Consider the following 19,628-nt stretch of genomic DNA (forward strand, 5'->3'; position numbering starts at 1 on the left):
ACTCGCTATCTTGGCTCAACTCCAGTGATAAGGAATATTATATAAAAACAGATATACGCTCACCAGCCACTTCAACAGATACAAGGTTAAACTCCTTTTTGCCATAGATTCAAATAAGGTGCTACAAACTTTCTTTAGGGATTTCATTGCCAAGCGACATGTTAGCGTCGCACAGTCTGTGCAGATATGTTGGCTGCACATCAACGATTTTACTCTAGTTCCACCACATCACAAAGGTGGGCTACTGGATTGAGATCTGGTGATTGCGGAAGCCGTGTGAGTGAAGTGAAGTCAGTGTTGAGATTATTTGAGCCTCGTGACATCGAGTGTTATCCTACATGAAGTGGCTACATGGTCATTGTCAGCAACAATACTCAGGGAGGCTTTGACATTTAAACAATAATCACTTGGTACTAAGTGTGCCAAGAAACTCTCCACCACACCATTACAGCCCCACGCTGAACCATTGATACAAGGCAGGATGGATCCGTGTTGTTTACGCTAAATTCTGGCACCACCATCTGAAAGCAGAACTAAAGACTCATCAGATCAGGTAAAGTGTTAATTGTAACTCCAGTTTCCTGTTCTTAGCTAATGGGAGTCAGTCCTTGTGTTTTCTTCTGCTGCTGTAACCCATCTGCTTAATAGTTCAGTGTGTTGTGCATCCAGAGATGCTCTTCTACACACCTTGGTTGTAACAAGTGTTTATTTGGGTTACTGTTGCTCTTCTCTCAGATTGAAAGCTATTTTTCAGATCGTTCTCTGCAAACCATGGAGATCGTTGTGAGGGAAAATCCCAGCAGATCAGCAGTTTCTGGAAAAACTCAGACTATCACATCTGGCACCAGCAACCACTTTTCACATTCAAAGTGCCTTAAATAAGGTTTCTTCCTCATTTTAATGCTCAGGTTGAACTCCAAGAGGTCGTCTTGATCATGCTTACGTGTCAATGCATGCCACAGACTTACCACCATATTTAATAAGCAGGCCTACCCAGTGTGTGTTTTGGGGGTTTTATTTTTCATTTAACTACATACTGCACAACATTTCGAGATATGACAGGTTTTCAGCTAACAGTTGTCTGGGAATCACCTTTTTGCTGAAAAACTAGTATTTAAATCCTGTCAAACTGTCTTATCTTTGTCATCTGTCAGAGATTCAACTACATAAATGTGTTCCTGCAACAGGTGCTAGGAGAAAATGTAAAATTGGTTCTTTGTTGGGTGTCAAAATGTTCGGGCTAAAAGTGAAAAAGCAGCTAATGTCCAAAGTAAAACTTTGGAAGACCTTCAGAAAGCCTGGAGAACATTTCCTCGAGACCACTTTTAAAAACGATTAGAAGAAAGTCTGGCACCTTGGAAGCAAAACGCAAACAAATGAGGGGGTGACTCCAGACTTTTTCACATTTCACTTTTTTTTTTGCATGGGTGGCTACTTCAGTTTTTTGCATACAGTCTGCAGCTGGCGTTAGTGCGGGATCGTTCTCCTCATCTAACTCCTCACAAGAAAGTGACTCATCGTGGAGGGTTTTTGGGGGCGAAGGTGTTATGAAGCATCACATGGAAGTATTCAGGTAAAAAGATGATGATAATGATGAAGAAGATAAGGAAGTAAAGAGCACTTGAAGGTGAGGGGGAGGAAGAGGAGGAGGAGGTGGAGGAGGAGGGGGGTACATGTAGGCAAAAGTAAAAGTTGATGAGGATGAAGAAGGAGGAGGATGGGGAAGTAAGTCTTAGATGATGAGATGTTTTCTGTTGTACTGCTGATGTTATTATGGCTGTGTGTGTGTGTGACAGTCACCCACAGGATGCCCTTCACGTCCCACACACTGCCACTCAGAGTAAATGAGCAGAGGAGGAACGGAGATGGATGGATGCATGGACGGATGGATGTGAGGAGAAGACAGTGGGATGGCTGATTGGCTGGAAATAAGGCAAAAGAAAAGACCCACACTTTTTGTCTCGCCACTTTATTTCCTTCCACCCGCTCCCTGCTCTCCAGTTCACGCTCTTGAGTAATTACTGCTCCTTTCTTTCAACTCCCTCTCCCTCTGCTGCCTCCTCAGAGCCGATGTAAGTGCTGAAGGGCCCTTCATTAGAGAGGAAGAAAAGAGTGTGGGAGAACAGTGTGTGTGGATGTGTGTTAAGTGTGGCTGTATGAGCAAATAATGCTAATAAGCGCCTGATGGGCTCCAGTTGATGTCCACTTATAATTACAATCTATGTAAATTTCTCACCAGATCCCCGCGGGGAGGCGAAAAGAGCGCCTGTTGCTCGGCCCTTTCCTTCCTTCCCTGCGTGTATAAATAACGGATGGCGGCTCCCTGGCTGCCTCGCTGTCGCAGTTTACAGGTAAACACGGAACCTCTCATGACCCGCGGCGGTGATGGGTCTCCACAGCAACGCCGTGACGCGCCAACCGGGAGAGAGCGGGGCGACAAACTGGAGGCAGAGGCGGAAGCTCCGGGCAGCGATGAGCCGCGGTCCTCTGAGAAGATCGTCTATTAGCACGATGACTCACTCCACATCACCGTCATCTCCCTCTGTGATTCATCTCTGATTGCAGTTACATTAAAACAGAAATATTTATTCATCATTAAAATACGTCATAAGCGCAAATGGAGAATATCTGACGAAAATGTCTTCGGGTTGTTTTCTTGGTACTCAAACGCCACATTTCATTTAATATGTTTGGCTCCTTGAGCTTTGGGACAAACAAAAACATGCGCTGTCAAACATGCGGCCTGCGGACCAAAGTGTGAGCATTTGAAATTCTCTTGAGGGGGGGGTACCAGCATTAATATTACTATATTACTGTTGTTTTATTTCAAATAGTTGTATGTAATACATTATTTTAATGAGATATTTTAGATTTAACTTTGTTTCCCACTATAAAGCTTTGAATGTGTGATTTTGCAGGCTGGGGAGTCCTGACCTACAGTCGCCAATGTGTGAGCTCTAGGTCTGACCGAAAGAATGAGCTCACAGATACAATCAGCGAGAATTAGCTTTCCCCAAGGGGTGGCTGGCTTCTCCCTTAGAGATAAGGGTGAAGAGTTCAGTCATTTGGGGGGGACTCAGAGTAGAGCTGAGGTGGTTCGGGCTTCTGACTAGGATCCCTCCTAGGCGTCTCCTGAGTGGGGTGTTCCAGGCATGTCCTACTGGGATGAGGCCCCGGGGCAGACGCAGGACATGCTGGAGAGATTATATCTCTCAGCTGTCCTGGGAACACCACGGTTTTCCCCTAGATAAGCTGGAGGAGGTGGCTGGGAAGAGGGAAGTCTGAGCTTCTCTGCCTAGCCTGCTGCCCCCCTGCAACCTGGACAAGCAGCAGAAAATGGATGGGTGAATGGGAACCTCTAAGATCAGGAGTAGTAGTGTAGAGTGGGGAAGACAATTGCTCAGAAATAAAGATGCAGTATTGGATTCAAAATTTATTAAATAAATGAGGATATTATGTGTAAAGTTTAAATTTCCAGACTATAAAATTTCACTTGCTGAGCATTCCTGATTCTCGCATCTTCTCTCATCGTCCTGTCGTTCTTGCATCTTTCTCCCGCTCTCAGTGTCAGACAATAACATTTTTTCTCTGCCAGTTTGATCACATTTGCTGAATTTGCCTTTAAAATGATCTGTCACTTAACAAAAATGTTTTTTGGTTTTTTTTATGCTTGATCCTCAGCTAGCTTCTGAAGTTACATCGATCGTAACTTTATTTACATCTGCACAGTGAACACACCACAGGGATGAGAAGGGAAAAGAAATGTGCTGAGAGTGAAAGCAGACTGTGGGATGTTATTATTTTCCTATTAATGACTTAGCATATCCACGCTGCACCAGGCAGCACAAGAAATTAACTCATTTGTTTGTAATATGCATTAATCTGCTTATCTGGTTTAAATGCTCATTAAATGAAGATGCCAGGATGCAGTTCTGGATTATTTCAGCCCATTTTAATTCCTGTTTGCAAAGTCAGAATTTAAAGTTTGGTAGTTTTAGCAATTTTTGGGGGGCCTAGATATTTTTTTTTAATTTAGATATAGTGAGTCTAAAAATACTCAAATTACCTTCTCTGGGTAAAAAAAAAAAGTGGAACGTGTCAGAGTGAGTCGTGTGTATACCGTACATAATTGTTCATGCACTTTTTCCCTTGTTTTGTTGTTTCAGATACATTTTTTTTTCATGTGTCGTTGTCCCACTGAAATATCAGTCTATTTTTTTTCATCTGATCTTTATGGTTGAAACAATGGCATGTGATATGACAATAATAATGATGATTATTTTGATTATTCTTTCTAAAGGTCTGCAGGGGGCGACTCCTCTGATAGTAAAAAGAATGTAAGACTAAGTAATTGACCTCTGGGCTTATTTATTTAAATGCATTCATTCATTTCTATGATCTCAGAAAACGCTTTCCTGTTGAGTTGGCAGCATGTAGCAGCAGGTCTTAATTAAATACATTTTGTCAAATCCGGCCTCATTAGAGTTACAAGGGATGATAAAGCTGGGCCTGTTTTATGTTGGAGTTACCTTGTGAGTGAAAAGTCGCTGCTTTACATACTGACCCTCAGTTTTTAAGAACCACGCCTCAATCATCATCAAGTAGAAAGCTACAGCCTAAGGCTGCAAGATGTCATCGAAATATGGGTGACATTACAGTGGCCATATCCATGTTTGACATGCAGTCTAAGGTACTTGATCAAACACATTTAACCTCCTAAGACCCGAACTCTTTCATGGCATGCATTTTTTTAATTATTTTTTTATTTGCTATTTGGGCTGATTGGGACCTGATAAATGTAAAAACAAAGAATTTTGTGTTTTGTTTTGTTTGTTTTTTCCTGATTGTTGTTTCTAAGAAAAATGAGATCCATATGAGGATATTTGCTTTAAAATTCAATAGGATAGTGGCAGTATAATGTCCTTATAAGTGGTTATCAGGCCCTTGTAGAGCAAAACTTTGTATTTTGGTCTAGACAACCAAAAATGTTTTGGTTTTTTTGGGGTTTTTTTTAACTATAGAGCATTATGTTGTCAGGTTGTCTACCAACATGAAATGAAAAGTGATTAAAATAAATAAATAAACGTCACTGTGGCCTAAACAAACATACACACAGTTCAGAAATAATAAGCTAATACACAAGTCACTCAAGATCGGTTCATGAAGTGATTAAAAGTTATAACAGAGATGATACAAGGAGGGGACGTCATAAATAAATCTAAGATTTAAGATTCTTGACTCAGGATTTAAGAATCCTAAATTAAAAACTATGGAAAATGCAGTAATAACATAGGTGGTGGTACTTTTAGACTTTTGATCAGATTTAACTGATGTTTTGTTCTCTTATCAATTGTGACACAGAGACCAGTACACATTTTAATGCAAAGAATATGATTGTATGCAGGTTTTACACTCTGGTGACAATTTATAGTTAGTTTAGATAAATCTTCAAAATTACTTTGCAAATAATAGGTGTTTATGATCACTTCTCCGTTGTATGACTTGCATGTAGAAGGACAATGTTTAAAATCAGTGACTTATTCACAATGTCCTACCCGTATAGATAATTCTTTGTAATGGACTATAAAATGAGCTCAAGGTTATCATTAACCAAACTGAAACAAAAACTAGGTGTGGCAGATGATTTTAGATGACTGAAACGGAAATAAAAACAAGACTTCTAAAAAAAAAAAAAGAACACGCTGAAATATTTTGTAAAGGGGCAAAACTAACTAAAAGAAAATATTCAGCAAATGTGGATTTGGGATATTTACATGATAAACATCCCGAATCCCAAATTATAATATTTTAAAAAAAGGTTAAAACCAATGTTTAAAATAACAAAAACAAATCTAAAACTGGACTTTTTCAAATGATAAATGTAAACTGAAAGGTGCAAACCCACACTGGAAGCCGACTGAAACTAAACTAAAGTGAAAATGATGAATCAAAATCAGCATGTTGTATCCACTGTGTCGTATATTTTCTGTTGATACATAAAACGTACGCTGTGCCAGTTTATGTTATGATGTACCGCTCTCATTCCTCTCGTCTGTCCATCACTTTTTCTTAAGAGCAGCGCATCAAGCCTGGGTGGTGTAGTGGGCGCACGTCACTTTTTGCAGGGCATTGTGGGATGTTTTGCACTATATGAGCTATATTAATACTCTGTGCACTGAGTAGCCAAGATCATCGGCAGCTTCTACAGCTGCACTGTGGAGAGCACACTGACTAGCTGCATCACTGCACGGTACAGCAGCACTGGTGCTATGGATCGCAAACGTCTGCAGTGAGTGATAACAGCTGCGGAGAAGATCGTCAGGACTCTGCTGCCCTCTCTGCAGAGCATCTACCATCGCAGAGTCCAGAGGAGAGCTGCCTCCATCCTCAAAGATCCCACACACCCTCAACACAGACTGTTCACCAAAAGGTCGAAAGTCACCATTATTCAGGAGCCAAAGGTTAAATTGAGAGCATGTTTTACTTTTTATCAACTTTGGTGATGCTAATATTCAGTACACACCTTTAAGATGCTTTTAAAGTGTTTGCTACATATAATTCACAGGGGTGTATACAGAGGGGGGTCGTGGGGTGGCACCAACCACTTCTGAAATGTGACTGATGATTAAACTCTTGACGTATATACATACATCACAGATATTATGGAATGCTTTATTCACATTACATTAAAGCTCACTACATTGGATTTTTTTGAAAAACTTATGCTGATTTGAATATTTGATTTGATTTGAATGAGTGGGGAAACCCTTGTAGGCAAGCACAGCAGTAAGATGTTTCTTGTAGTTTGTTACCAGCTTTACACATATCTCATTGTCATGATGAAAGACTCATCCACAGCTCATCTTCAGTGTTCTCCATGAGGGGAGAAGATCCTCATCCAAGATTTTTTGGTACATGGTCCCATTCATTACCAATAGTGTTCTTTGCAACTGTGCTCCCAGCTGCCATCAGATCTTTAACAAGCTCCTCTGGCTGGGTAGTCACTCAATGACATGCAAATAGACTTCTATCAAATACTATCAAATGATTTTATTCCCCCCTGTATATAGAGTGGCTGTGCCTCAGGATGTAGAGAAGGTTAGTGGGTTGACCCTTGGTTCCTCTGAACCTGAACTGTGTATCGGTGTGTGTGAGACAGTTAGACGAGGTGAACATTGAATGAAAAAGCTGTGGTTAGAATGAGGCTTATAGTAAAAAGTGCTTCAGAGCAGAATATTTCTGTTCTAATTCACTACAATGAGCGGTTGTTAAAGCAGTAGGTGTTAAAATACCTGATGTTAGTTTGAACACGAAGCAGCCAAAGTGATAGCATGATGGTTTATATAAGAACAGTTTTATGTTTTATCTAAGTGTCCTCACACACCCATCTATTGCTGTCTCCTTCTGCCCTCGCTCTCTGCCGTTGACCTCCTTCTTTTCTCCTTTCATTAAACAAATTGCTGTATTCTACCAACTGCAGAGGGTCATGTTCGTGTCAGGATATAATTTTTAAGAAAAAATCATTCTCGTAAGTTTATTTCCGTGCTACTTTGATGGGCCATCAGTTGCTATATGGCACGTGAGTAACGTGATCCAGTTTGTGCCACCACATTTAAACAAAAAAAAAACGATGGAAACGCCCCTGGCAGGCAGACTTTTTTTTTTTTTTGCCTCGTCCCACCTTGCAGCTTTTCCTGGAAAAGGTAATCTTCCATAGACATAGACGATCTTCGGCACAAAGTAGGCGTTCAGTTTCTCCCTCCCTCCGTGGGTCAGCGTGGGCGGCCCCGTGTGGCAGGAGCAGAGCGAAACACGACACCCCGCCAAAGGAAGGGGGGCAGAGAGAGAGCACGAAGTGTCTGAGTGAGTGGAAAAAGTCTGAGGGAAGGAGAAAGAACAGGAGTCGGTACTTTTGTTCGCCTCTGAAGCACCGCTGTTGGACTGTTGCTGAGGATGAGGAGGGTGATGATGATGGTGAGGAGGAGGAATCGACCATGCGACATGGCTGCAACAAACGGGATGAACATTTAGACTCGTCACATTCCGTTGCTCCAGCTCTGAGCAGCACGGCTCCTCCAAACTTTGACCTGCGCCATTCAGACCCTGGCGGCTGGATTTCCCCCCCTCCTGAGACTCGGGGCAACTTTTCCGCACCAAAACCCCCGCAAGTGAACGAAAATACTCCGGCGCAAAAGTTTCTGGGCAGGTGTAGATGTGTCGCGTTATACCGCTAAACTCCATGCGAAGTTTGCGGCTGGTTTTCAAGTTGAAAGCGGAGCCCGTAATCGGCGCAGGCTCCTTCTAACAAGCCGCCTGTGAGAACAACACCGGAGGAAGGAGTGGGGGTGTCGCTGCTAACTTCGCTAGCTAACTTTGCTAAGGGCTAGCCAACAAACACTCAAAAGTTGACGGGGAAAGTGAGCGAAGCGGCTGCGGCTCACCGAAGACGACCACAAAGATGAAAACCCCGGCGGACACGGGTGAGTGAGCACCCAAACACACTTAATAATAGTAATAAAAAACTTTTATCACCCGCTACTGTTCTTCAAATGAAAACAACAGGGCTTAGCCTCGGCGGCTAAGGCTGGTTAGCACGCTAACAAACTCTCCGCTCCAGGGAAAGTGTGACAAAATTATGGCGCTAGAGAGAATCCATCCGAGCCTCTTGTTATTGTTTTTAATAACCCCAGAAAGACTCTCACTCATGACCGTTATGTTTACACGTCTAAGAGGATCGAACCATCCCCAAATGAGCTATTTGAAAACTTAAAACATTTAAGGTAAAATGAAGATGAGAGATTTACAGTAAGAGTTAGCCTAATTTTCCGGATCAGTGGTGAGGAGTCGGGGTCAGCGCCGAGGTTCACCGTAACAAGAGCTCTGCATTTGGTTTATTGTTGATGCCACAATAAGATAACCTTTATTAGTCCCACACGTGGGAAATTTGTTAATGCACCCAGTTTCAAATTTAATGAGTTAGTTTGACTACACGGGTCATTAACACTGCATGCATTGGCACTGATAGCGATGCAGCCACAGTTTTCATGCAGCACCTAGTCTGGAAGAGGTTCCCAACGGTAATTATAAGTTTGTTTATCTGCATTGTTGTGGAGGAAAGACACCACCTCGTTGTGGTTGGTGGGCCACATGCAGCCCAGTTTGATCTCCGGGTCCAGACCAGTAATACCGCATAGTAACCTATATTTTAAAGAAACACCCCTTCAGATTTTTCTCTTTTTATGTGTAAGAAATGGACATCTTGACCTTCACCACAGTCGAGGTTTCAGAGGGAAAAAAGAGAGACCCCTTGCTACACAACTAAAATGAACAGAACATATTTCTGATCAATTTTCTGGGTTATCTATAACAAAGGAAAAACATCACATCACAATGGAAACAGAAAACAAATCGCACGTAGTTCGAATTAAGTAACAATGTCGAGATATATATATGATTCAAACAGTTGGTCTACATTTAGAAATACTTTCTACACACTTTCACTCCTGTGTGGTTAGTGTGGGCATGACCACACAAAGAATAACAGTGAATTTTCACACTCTACAGTGGGCCAAATTGAGCCCTTTTGCTGGGCCACATGTTATGACCCATCTTGCTCCGACAGAGCAGTGCTGAGAAAATAAAGCAACTTTGAATTGAAATGTGTTTGACGCCACTGAAATTGAGATGGGGAATTTCTGTGTAGAGCCATTTAAAATCCAAAGCTTACCGAGCTTTGACCAAACTTTAACGTCAAGGAAGTGATGAAATGCAAACTACTAACCAGGTGTTTTGATTGTTTTAAGCCGAAGCCAACCCACATTTCTACTTATCACTACATCAAAGCTTGAAGAGGAATGTGAAGAGTGACTACATAATTGGATTGGGAACTTAACTAAGGGTGCAACTGATAAGGGTGACCAGATCCAGACACCGTAAATGTGGGGCAGAGAGAATGTGTGTGAGGGTGATCTGATAAGTCTAAGTAAAGAAACAACACAAAAAACATTGCTGGTAACAGGTTTGGCATTAAGAAATGTCTCTTCAAATTTCTCATCACAAAACAAAACTGAAATGAATAGGTCAGCCTGCAGATCAGGAAGTTGCTTCCAGTGACCAATCTAGCGTCGTCAGTTAGGATTGGGCCGATATATTGGATTGTTGCATATCTAGACCACGCAACTCTTTCAGCCACACATTTCAGTCTAGTTTTAGTCTTTATTTGTTAGGGATCCTTCACAAAACGTCAATCTCATAAGAGATAAGATCGCTTATACCAGCGAATTCCCCAGGTGCACATGATATTACGTAAACTAAAATATCAATGCTGTGTGGGACATTGTTTTAATGTGTGGGATTGAGAGGACATTATTTTTTTTACTTATTTTTAAAGTGGGACACCTGGTCACCCTACATAGGAATGAGGTGATTGTTAGCTGAGATATTTTAACTGTCCTGGTTAGTGCTGCATATTTTTGTGTCATTGTTTAGTTTAATGTGCTCTGTGTTTCCTGCAGGGCACTTTGAAAGTAAACCTGTCTGACCCTCTGACACGTGAGAATTTGATCCGGTGCGGTTAACACCTTTGCTGGGACTTTAAATGGAGTTTAACCCAGAAATCTCAGGCCCTGCTATTTGAAATTCCTTTCATTTTTCTTCGACATGTCTAGTTTCAGCGAGATTATTATGATTTTCCATTCACAGGTTATGATTTTCTTCCATTGTGCATTTAGGTGCTCTTAAACTCAGTTTAGTCAAAAGTGCTTTGTGGTAATCGAGGGCAGGCGTGGATCCAGCTCCCATAATAGATGTTTGAGTGGGGAATGCCTCACCACAACACAACATCATAATTAGAAATACGACTTTCAGATCTCTTTGTTCCCCCAGATAACTCTTGGATCACAGAGTTATGAATAACGTGAACATTTTTTCCCAGTGGGTGCTCTTTAGCTATATGGATCTGAACATCGTGCTGAAATAAGTTTATGTAATCACAATGAGCAGCCAGTCCACTGCACAAAATGCTCAACAGGTGCAAGAAATGTATTTTTTGGTGCTGAAATTAAAAGTCTTAAACAGTGACCACTTTATTTTTAGAGCAGCATATGTGGCCTATTTCAGATGTCTGAACATTGTAGCCCTCTCTAAAGACTTTAATTATCCAGAGGATCAGATTGCCGAAGCTACATTGCATTTCCTTTTATTTCAAAAGAAGTGGACCAACGACTGTTTGAACCATTCAGCAAAAAGATAGCTACCTTTGTCTGTTTTCTGAATGATTTATTAATTTGGCTCTGCTGATAAGATTGCAAACAGCTTAAAGGAGTTCACACTGGTTGTTGGACTTGTTTTTAAGTTGTTCCTGCTCTTCGGCATTTATGGTCTGATTCATGCTGACTTCCTTTAGTTTCTAGGGACTGGAGTAAAGCTGGGGAATCATGGGTTTAAATGACACTGTCTGTAGCGTTTGCATTGTTATATGATGTAGGTCATTTTAGTCTAAAGGCCTCTTTTTTTGTGAGGGAAGAGGGTGTAGTACAATGGGTTTAAGTACCAGAGCACACCTATACAGTTGTTTCCTGTCTGAAGAACCTAGACATACCTGTAAATAAAGTCTATGAGCTTCAGTTTGTATGCGTTCTCCACGTTGCTGTGTGTCAGCCTTTAGGGTTATCATGACTTTTATCACAGAAAGCCTGAACTTTGTTGTCTATTTTTTTTTTTTTTTACTTAAAAATTACATTCTTGGTATTGGAAATAGTTTTTACCTGCATGAAACAAAACAATAAGAACACTTTGTCTACAAAGCACTTGTTATATATAAAAACCAATCTTCAGGACTTTACAGGACTTTAAAAACAGCAGAGCATTTTTTAGCCCATCCTTTTTTCCCTCAAGTCTAGAAACTCTTGTTTCATGTCTGTCATGATGTTTTCCATTGAAGTCATGGAAAAGTGATTTTGATTTTTTTAATCGTTCACTTCTCAGTGCTCTACCTACATTCTTCCTCCCTCGTATTTACGCGTACAGCCCTTTTCCATTAGTACCTACTTTGATCGGCTTGGTCCAACTCTACTAATTTTCCAGTACGATCGAGTACCACCCAACATACGTGGGGTCATTATAGCATGCGTCCAGAAGTCCCATAGCGCCATTTGTATGTGACATGAACAAAACAACAATGGAGGACATTGAGGCAATGGTATACCTTTTGCTTGGTCTAAGGCATTTTGTCAGACTCGGCGACAACAGTGTTGCTTGTTTGTAATCCTTTTCGCTCATAGTGGAAAAGGATGTTTTAATATTATCTAATAAATCTCCAAGTTCTTGAGAAATTGTCTCAAATTCACTGAGTCGTTTAAAGGTGCTGGTAACTTTCAGGGTAGAACGTTTTCTTGATGTGTTAGTTAGCTGGTGTGCTTAATAAGTCAAAGCGCTTTAAATGTCAGTATGACAGCTTTGCCTTTTGAATTTTGCTTTATTGGTTTTCTTGCATGAAATATGATTCACTGATGATTGAATTTTAACCAGATCACTATTATTTCTTCATCTTGAGTGGGGAGTAAGCGGTACAGCATCATTCTAGCACACTTCTGTACCAATGAAGGAGCCCCATGCCAATATTAAAGGCCCCAGATGGGAGCCATGATCTATATATAAATGTATACATGGGCCAACCTCCACTCTCTTCCTATCAGGAAGTCTGAAGTCTGGCCCCACCAGCACCAGCTCCAATTTTCCGCTTGTGTTACTCGTTATATCAACAACACGCCACATTTGAGACGTCACAGCTGTAGACAGCGAGGACCAGCAGGCCAGCACGCTTTGTTGCACACTCTTATGTGTATATGTGTAGTGAAAGGAGCCATACATGAGCAATTAGCTGGTGTTAAGTCTGGTAAGGGCAGGGCTTCTGTTTATGACTGAGTGTATTTGTGTTTGTGTGTGTGTGTTAATGTGTGTGTATATGTGCCCACATGTCTGTCACTCTGCGGCCGTACCTGACATTAATGTGGTCACAACAAAGTGAGTGTTTGACTTTTACCAGCGTGTCCAAATTGCCCTTGAGGAAGACCATTTGGTTGTGGGCAGTTGACTCAGCTCGTTGTAATTACAGGAAGAACGACTTAGACATTTTTTATGCAGATTGAAATAGCTCTAATAACACTGGTTAGACCGGAGCTAATGAACCACAGGCTCATTTTGCTTTTAAAAAAATGATGCCGTTAGTTTCCTTTGGGAAGGACTCTGTCGTGTTACTGTCTCACCATTATACTGAATTATACTGTTGGCACCAGCACAATTACTGGCAGCACAATTGCACTACAAGTTGAGGCTCAGTTGTTTGTCTCGGGGAAAGTTTGAAAAGAGGAGCTGGCTGCTGATGTATAGCGACGCCGTGGTGCACTTTGAGTCTTAAGACGCCCTGTCTCTGCGGGATTTGTCAGAGGCCGCGCTAGACATTGTATGTCATTTTGACAGACAGGGTCATAAACTTGAATGCTTCTATGGTGAAACGTTTGCAAGAGCATATAGTAAAAAATCCAAATACTTTTTTACCTTTTAAAAAACAACTGAGTCTGTAGCTCTGAGATTCACTCTGTTGACCTGTCAAAGACTCATGTTACTGCTTAACTGTAAGAAATCAGACCATCTATGATGTGTTCTTAGCATTTGAATGATTTAATGTTGTGGTAGAGGCACCATTGGTGCTTTAATTAACTAAATTACAGCCAACTTTCAGACGTCTTTGTCACCGTTTTTAAGAAAGGAAAAAAAATCTCAGTGAATGAGATTTCTGTCACTTACTCCTCGTCCACTGCAGTGTGCTTCAGCTGAAAGAAGTAAGGCACATGGTTTTACGTGGGTGAACCTGTGGAAGGATTTTTAACAGTTGCCTACAGTTGCATTAGTCCTTGGATCACCAAGCGTCTCTCACTTATGGCAGCGTGTGAAGGAAGTGTCAGCTAGCTCTTTGCTTCAGCTCTCTGTCCATCTCCCCTATGTTTCCTGTGCAAGCTTCCCAAGGATCACAAGGCCACAGCAAACTGGGGCCTTTTTGTTTTTTTGCCCCTCTCAGAATAAACACACAGTGACATGGGCTTTACAATCATTTTAATATTAGAGTTCAATTAATTTCACTGTTAAATAATTGCAAGTGATTTCTGCCTGACTTGCTCTTGTGTGACTGATATCGGGCAATAAACTGGATGCCAGTCTCTCCTGTGGATACTAAATAAAAGCAGAATATGTTTTGGAGAGAAATGGCATTACAAAAAAACCCCCCAAAACATAAATACTGGTGTGACAGGATGTACCTTTCTCTCATTTTCCTCCCATTATGTGGTTGCTGTGAGTGATCGGGTCGCCCCTTGAGTCGACCTGATCACATTCCTGATTACTGCTGAGCCAAGCCTGGGCAAGCAGACCCTGGAAAAACCACAGCAGAGTGACGTCAACATTTCTCTGGTGTGCTGTCAAGAGGCAGCTCAGGTCAGCTTTGCTGTGATCATCTCTCGATGTTACGGCGGGCCTCTTTTCCTGGAGGTGTGTATGTACAGTGGCTTTAGTGACCCATACAAAGCGTAGATAATAGACAACAGGTTGCTCGAGCTGGGACATGCTGGCCAAACAAACACAGAACGCTCAAACACAGGAAAACCTGACAGTCTGAGAGATGAGCGTTGACAGACATCCATGCCTGAAATAAATTTTTATTGTCCTATTACCTCAGGTTGTGTTTAACTATGCCATTGCTGTACTTTCTGCTCTTTCTGTCTTTGCTTTAGTGGATTTTTTTCCTCTTGTCTCCATGGTTGCACTGTTTGTTTTCCTGTCCTATATTTTACAAATCAAGCAGCTCATTTAAGCATTTTAAGTTTAAACTGCAAATGCATTCGAGCCTTAAACTTGTCTTTGGACTTATCTTGCCTTAATGATGGTAATGTTACCTGTCACTTATCTGTGGACCTGCTCTTTTTCCTTGATAGTTAAAGTAGAGTTACATTTTTAGCTAGTATCCCTCCAAGTGCACATCTTTGAAGCTTGTCTCTGTATGAGAGCGAGAATTTCTGATACAGCAGAGAGCCTCACAGAAAAAGCATGCCAGGTGTCATCCAGGTCAGGTGTCAGTCCACCCCTGCAGCACTGCTGGTGCAAACTTTGGTCAGAACGTTATGAGATCTCTGTAATTGTGAGAATTTACTTCATCGTAAATGCAGGGTTCGATTAAATTTTGTGCAGTAGCTGCAATCCCAAAACGAAATTCCAGCCCTGAGTGGTGAATAAATTGTGGCTGTATCGATCATTTTTTTGATTACGGATGTATACATGAGAGAAAACAGACAAAACAACATCAATCAATATATTGGTCTGCATATTCTTATAGATTTTTTTTTTTGTATCTCAGCAACCAGGCTTAAAGTTTTAGGAGGTTTTTAATTGCTTTGCCTAAGGGCTCGGTGATGGTTGTTGTGTAACAGCTTTATCGTCTAAAAGCCTTATCTATTCTCTTGTACTGTGAAGCCATTTAGGAATCAACAATTTGTAATGTTGCGCTATAAAGGTGACTTTTTTTAAAATAAACACTGATAATTTTCATTCTTTTTTAAACTTCATGTGGACCTCCTTTGATTCCTCCTCCTGCAGGTAATGATCTCCCACAGTTCCCATGCGATTTCTAACAGCACCTGTAGTTCAGTGCTCGAACTTGTAAAGTGCAGCTGTGGGCTGTACATGCTGGCAGGAAAGCTATAACAATCAACCAAACACATTTCCTGTGGAGATGAATAAATTATTGTTGCACCTCCGGGGCTGTTCTGTATTATGTTTTATTGAGGCTACTGACGGAGAAGAAATTGTTCTCTTCTCTTCAGTGATACATTTCTTCCTCAATGTGTGCGGTTTTTTGTTTTTTTTTTGTTTGTTTTGTTTTTTAACCTTTTTAAACTGGTGTGATTTGAAAGACCCTTCTGTTCTGTGATGGAGAGGCTGATGCTACTATCTGACATATATGTTGAAATTTTATTTGGCTGACTTGTTTTTAGCTTGTCAGATGCTGTTGTTATATTAAAAATATCTTGAGGTGACGCCACAGCATGTTCAGTGGTTGCAGGGAATTGTAAAATGGAGCCCTCCACCAATTATTTTTCTTGACAGTTTTAAGCTTCATGTGAAATTGTAACCTTAGAAAAACACTGAAGTGTTGTCCAATTAATATTAATATCAGAATTTCAGTCAGTGATTGCCACAGACTAGCTTTAATTGGTATATTAACTTAACACCCACCAAGTCGCCAGTGACCCATCAAAGGTTTCCAGTTTAGTTGTTATCAACCTTGTTTTTTTTCTAATTGCTTTAACAGTATAAAAGATGAATGTTGTCACATCACCCGCTGGTTTTGAACTCTACATTATAAATCCTCAGTGTTCGAATTTTGGCTCCAGATATATATTTTTAAGTCAGAAAGAATGATATGTTGAAGAAAGGGTTGAGTTATGAGCTATCAACTATCCATCCAGACCAAAACTATCTTTTGTAGAAGGTTGTAAACATGCTTGAATAGTGAAAAGTTCAACATTTCAAAATGTGGATCTGTGGGGATTGATTCACGTTGGGAGTCGACCTCCAGTAGCCACTGGATGAACTGATGTTTTTTGACTTTTTTTTTTTTTTCCCCCCCCTTCACTGGGAAAGAGATGATGTCACTGTTGTGGAAATCTTTGATATCGTTTAACTATTCTCAAGATATTGTAGTCCTGCCGTCGGTCAGAGGGACTCTAACTCCACCTAACAGACCATCATGTGGCGGCAGTGCTAGGTCTTCTCTGGAGATCCGCTGCAACCTAGAAAGTCTATCTAACCAGAACCTGGCTCATCTGTTACTACACAAAGCTCATCAAGGCTTCAGAGCAGATGCCTGCTGTTCAATATAGTGGAGTTGAGACCATCCACAAAGTGAGGAACTGACTGAGGAGAAAAAAAAAAGCATGGCTACACCTTTTGCTTTCATGTGTCTCCTGCTTCCACCAAAAACAGTCTCATTCAGTGAGTTATGGAGCTTTCATCACTAACCTGATTTAGACATGGTGCATGCGTCTCCTGATTTATCAGTGCACATTTGTACAGATAGTATCACATGTTGCTCAAAAGAATGCGCTCATCTCTGTCAGCCTCAGTAACCGTAAGCATTTATGATCGAGTGAGTTTGTGTTGCCTCCTTGACAGCTGACCCCCAGTGGGGCAGATGAAAAGACGAAGCAGGTCAAGTGGAACCAACGATTCACTTCACCGAGCAGATAAGAAAGAGTTTTGTAGCAGGACAGCTATCGCTGGAGCACCTGACAGGATACAAGCTTTCCGGCTTCACTCATGTTCTCACACACGCCCGTGAATCTCTTTTGCATAAACTTGAAAACATGCATATAATTCTTTTGGCATTTTATATAGTTTGATTTTGTTTGGGTGTGTGGGTCATTATTCCATAATTAGGCTTCTCATATTTAACATTTAAATTTCCACAGTTCAGTAATTTAATTTTTTTTAATGTTTCTACGCCAACTATTTTAAACCAATGTGAATCAGCTGTGCCATTGCTAAAATAGGTCATTTTAGAAGCTAATCAGTATTTGCAACTAGTTACCAAATGAAAAGCTGATATCTTTTATATATTTATAGCAGTGATATGACTATTTATCTATATAAGTGCAGACAAATCATTTTCCCTTGAAGCTTTTTTGGAGACTGAGAAAGACAGAAGGTGAGGAGGTAGGGATGTGTTTTGTCAGTGGCTGTTTTGGCTGGAGTCATTTCGACTTAAAGAGGTGTGGAGAGTCATGCTGTGTGTTATGGCTATCATCTGTGGTTCGTGGAGAATGAGAGGAATGGGAGGCTTCCCTGGCTGGTTTGGTGTCATTTATGGCCAGAGGGATAGAGGTAGGTCTGCTTTCTGCACACTGCACAAAGGGGACAGACTAGGTGTGGTCCTGTATAGCTCTGTATAATACTGCCAGCATTACCGGTGCCAGTAAAATAGTTACAACCAAGTTGGTGTTGGAGCAAAAATGTCCACCAGATGCCATCTGTTTTTTAGGGAGTCTGTTTTAACAAAGAAGCATGGTTAGAGGTAGCTTGGCAGGTTATGTTCAAGCAATTAGAGTGACCTACAGTGGGTGGCAACATCTATTATTTTACAATAAAGTGGGAGCATTGACATGTATTAAATCCAGCAGTGGCATTCACTGGAAAGGAGCTGTGGTGCCAGCGGAAAGTCTAGAGTAAGGAAAAAAAGAGAAAAGAATCAGTGCTAATTTATAAAGCAGTTGTCAAATGATGTAAAGCAAATGAGACACTTTTTCAGACCACCTTAAGAGCCACCGAGGGAAAAACTCTGCAACAGGTTGCAGTGAGGAAAGAGCTCCATCTGGTTTTGTGGTGTTTGGACTTTGGGTTGATGCAGGCCAGACTTTTCCTGCCCCCTGCCCCTGCTGGTATAGCACCTGATTTTTTTTTTCTCCTTATCCCACACTGCCTGATTTACAGTGTGACCTATACAGCTTCAGTACTAATCTTATTCATATTCTCACAAATATAAACCCTGGTACTTTTCCCAGTGCTAATCCTACAAACCGGGCTTGTTGGATATGTTTATTAAAAACACCTCCAAAACTCCCGAGTTCTTGTGTGGTGCTTTGCTGAGGTCATTACAGAGGAGCCAGACATTGATTCAAACAGCTGTGCATGGCTCTAACCTCAGAGGTTTGGCACACCCACAAATCAACTATTCAAGACCTCAAGAAAGGGACACTTCTTACTCACACCGCTCAGCAAATGTGGTCTCTTTAAGTTTCTGACCACCCCTGAATGCATCACTAGTATGTTTGCATTCACAGGTTTTTTTGCAGACATTTGAAGAAATTTAGAAAACTGAGCAAAAATGGTAGAATTTGCAAGAAAGACAGCCTTCTACATGCAGCTCTGTTTCTCTGTTTTAAAGTGCATTTTATAGTATTAGCAGCACATTGCACAGTCTTGTGTTAAGAGCTGAGACTCTTTGTCATAGCTGTGTTCAGACCATTAAACTTTTGTGTGTAGACACCCCCGAAGCCCCATTTTAAGCCAAGAAGTACCCTGATCATGCTGAAGGATTATTAGGGATGCTTTGTCTGATGATCTTAAAAATATGTTGTCTTTTCCAGCTTTTTACAACAAGTGTAAAGAAAAATACATAAAAGTAACAGAGTCAGCATCACAAAATTGTTGATTTGAGATGCACGTGCACCTTCTACAAGAGTGCATGTGCATGGCAAAAAGACAGTGTGGCTGTAGTCTTTATAGTAAACACAGAAATCATTACTTGTAAAAGAGTCACTGTGTTCAGATTAATTAAATCCCAAGCTAAGAAGCATCTGAGCTGGCTCTTGGCTGTGTCTGAAGGACATATTTCTTATGCATGAATGGAACTGTTTCCTCCAGCTGGTCTTTAATGATTTCTTAGCAGCACGTAATGAAAAGGATCGTCTTTACTCACGACAAAGGCAGCAGCGCGTTAGCTGTATGTTGGCTTAGTAGGTATACGAATACTTCTCATCACATTCAGTGTGTTTGTGATAAATACATGCAAAGACAGGCAG

The 19,628-nt window shown here is 41.1% G+C and overlaps 1 protein-coding gene across 1 annotated transcript in view; it reads left to right on the forward strand.

Moving 5' to 3' along the window:
• The first annotated feature begins 7,694 nt into the window (after nucleotides 1–7,694).
• Nucleotides 7,695–19,628, forward strand: part of erf (Ets2 repressor factor) — a 47,234-nt gene continuing 35,300 nt past the window's right edge. Inside the window, exon 1 of the mRNA XM_085261989.1 lies at nucleotides 7,695–8,480. Coding sequence (XP_085118115.1) covers nucleotides 8,459–8,480 — 22 coding nt within the window. The 5' untranslated portion in view covers nucleotides 7,695–8,458. The remainder of the gene's footprint in view (nucleotides 8,481–19,628) is intronic.

The sequence above is a fragment of the Mchenga conophoros genome, linkage group LG22, assembly GCF_057382185.1.
Source record: "Mchenga conophoros isolate Kocher_MC1m ecotype Shallow Benthic linkage group LG22, M_conophoros_male_GT1.1, whole genome shotgun sequence".
NCBI lineage: Eukaryota > Metazoa > Chordata > Actinopteri > Cichliformes > Cichlidae > Mchenga > Mchenga conophoros.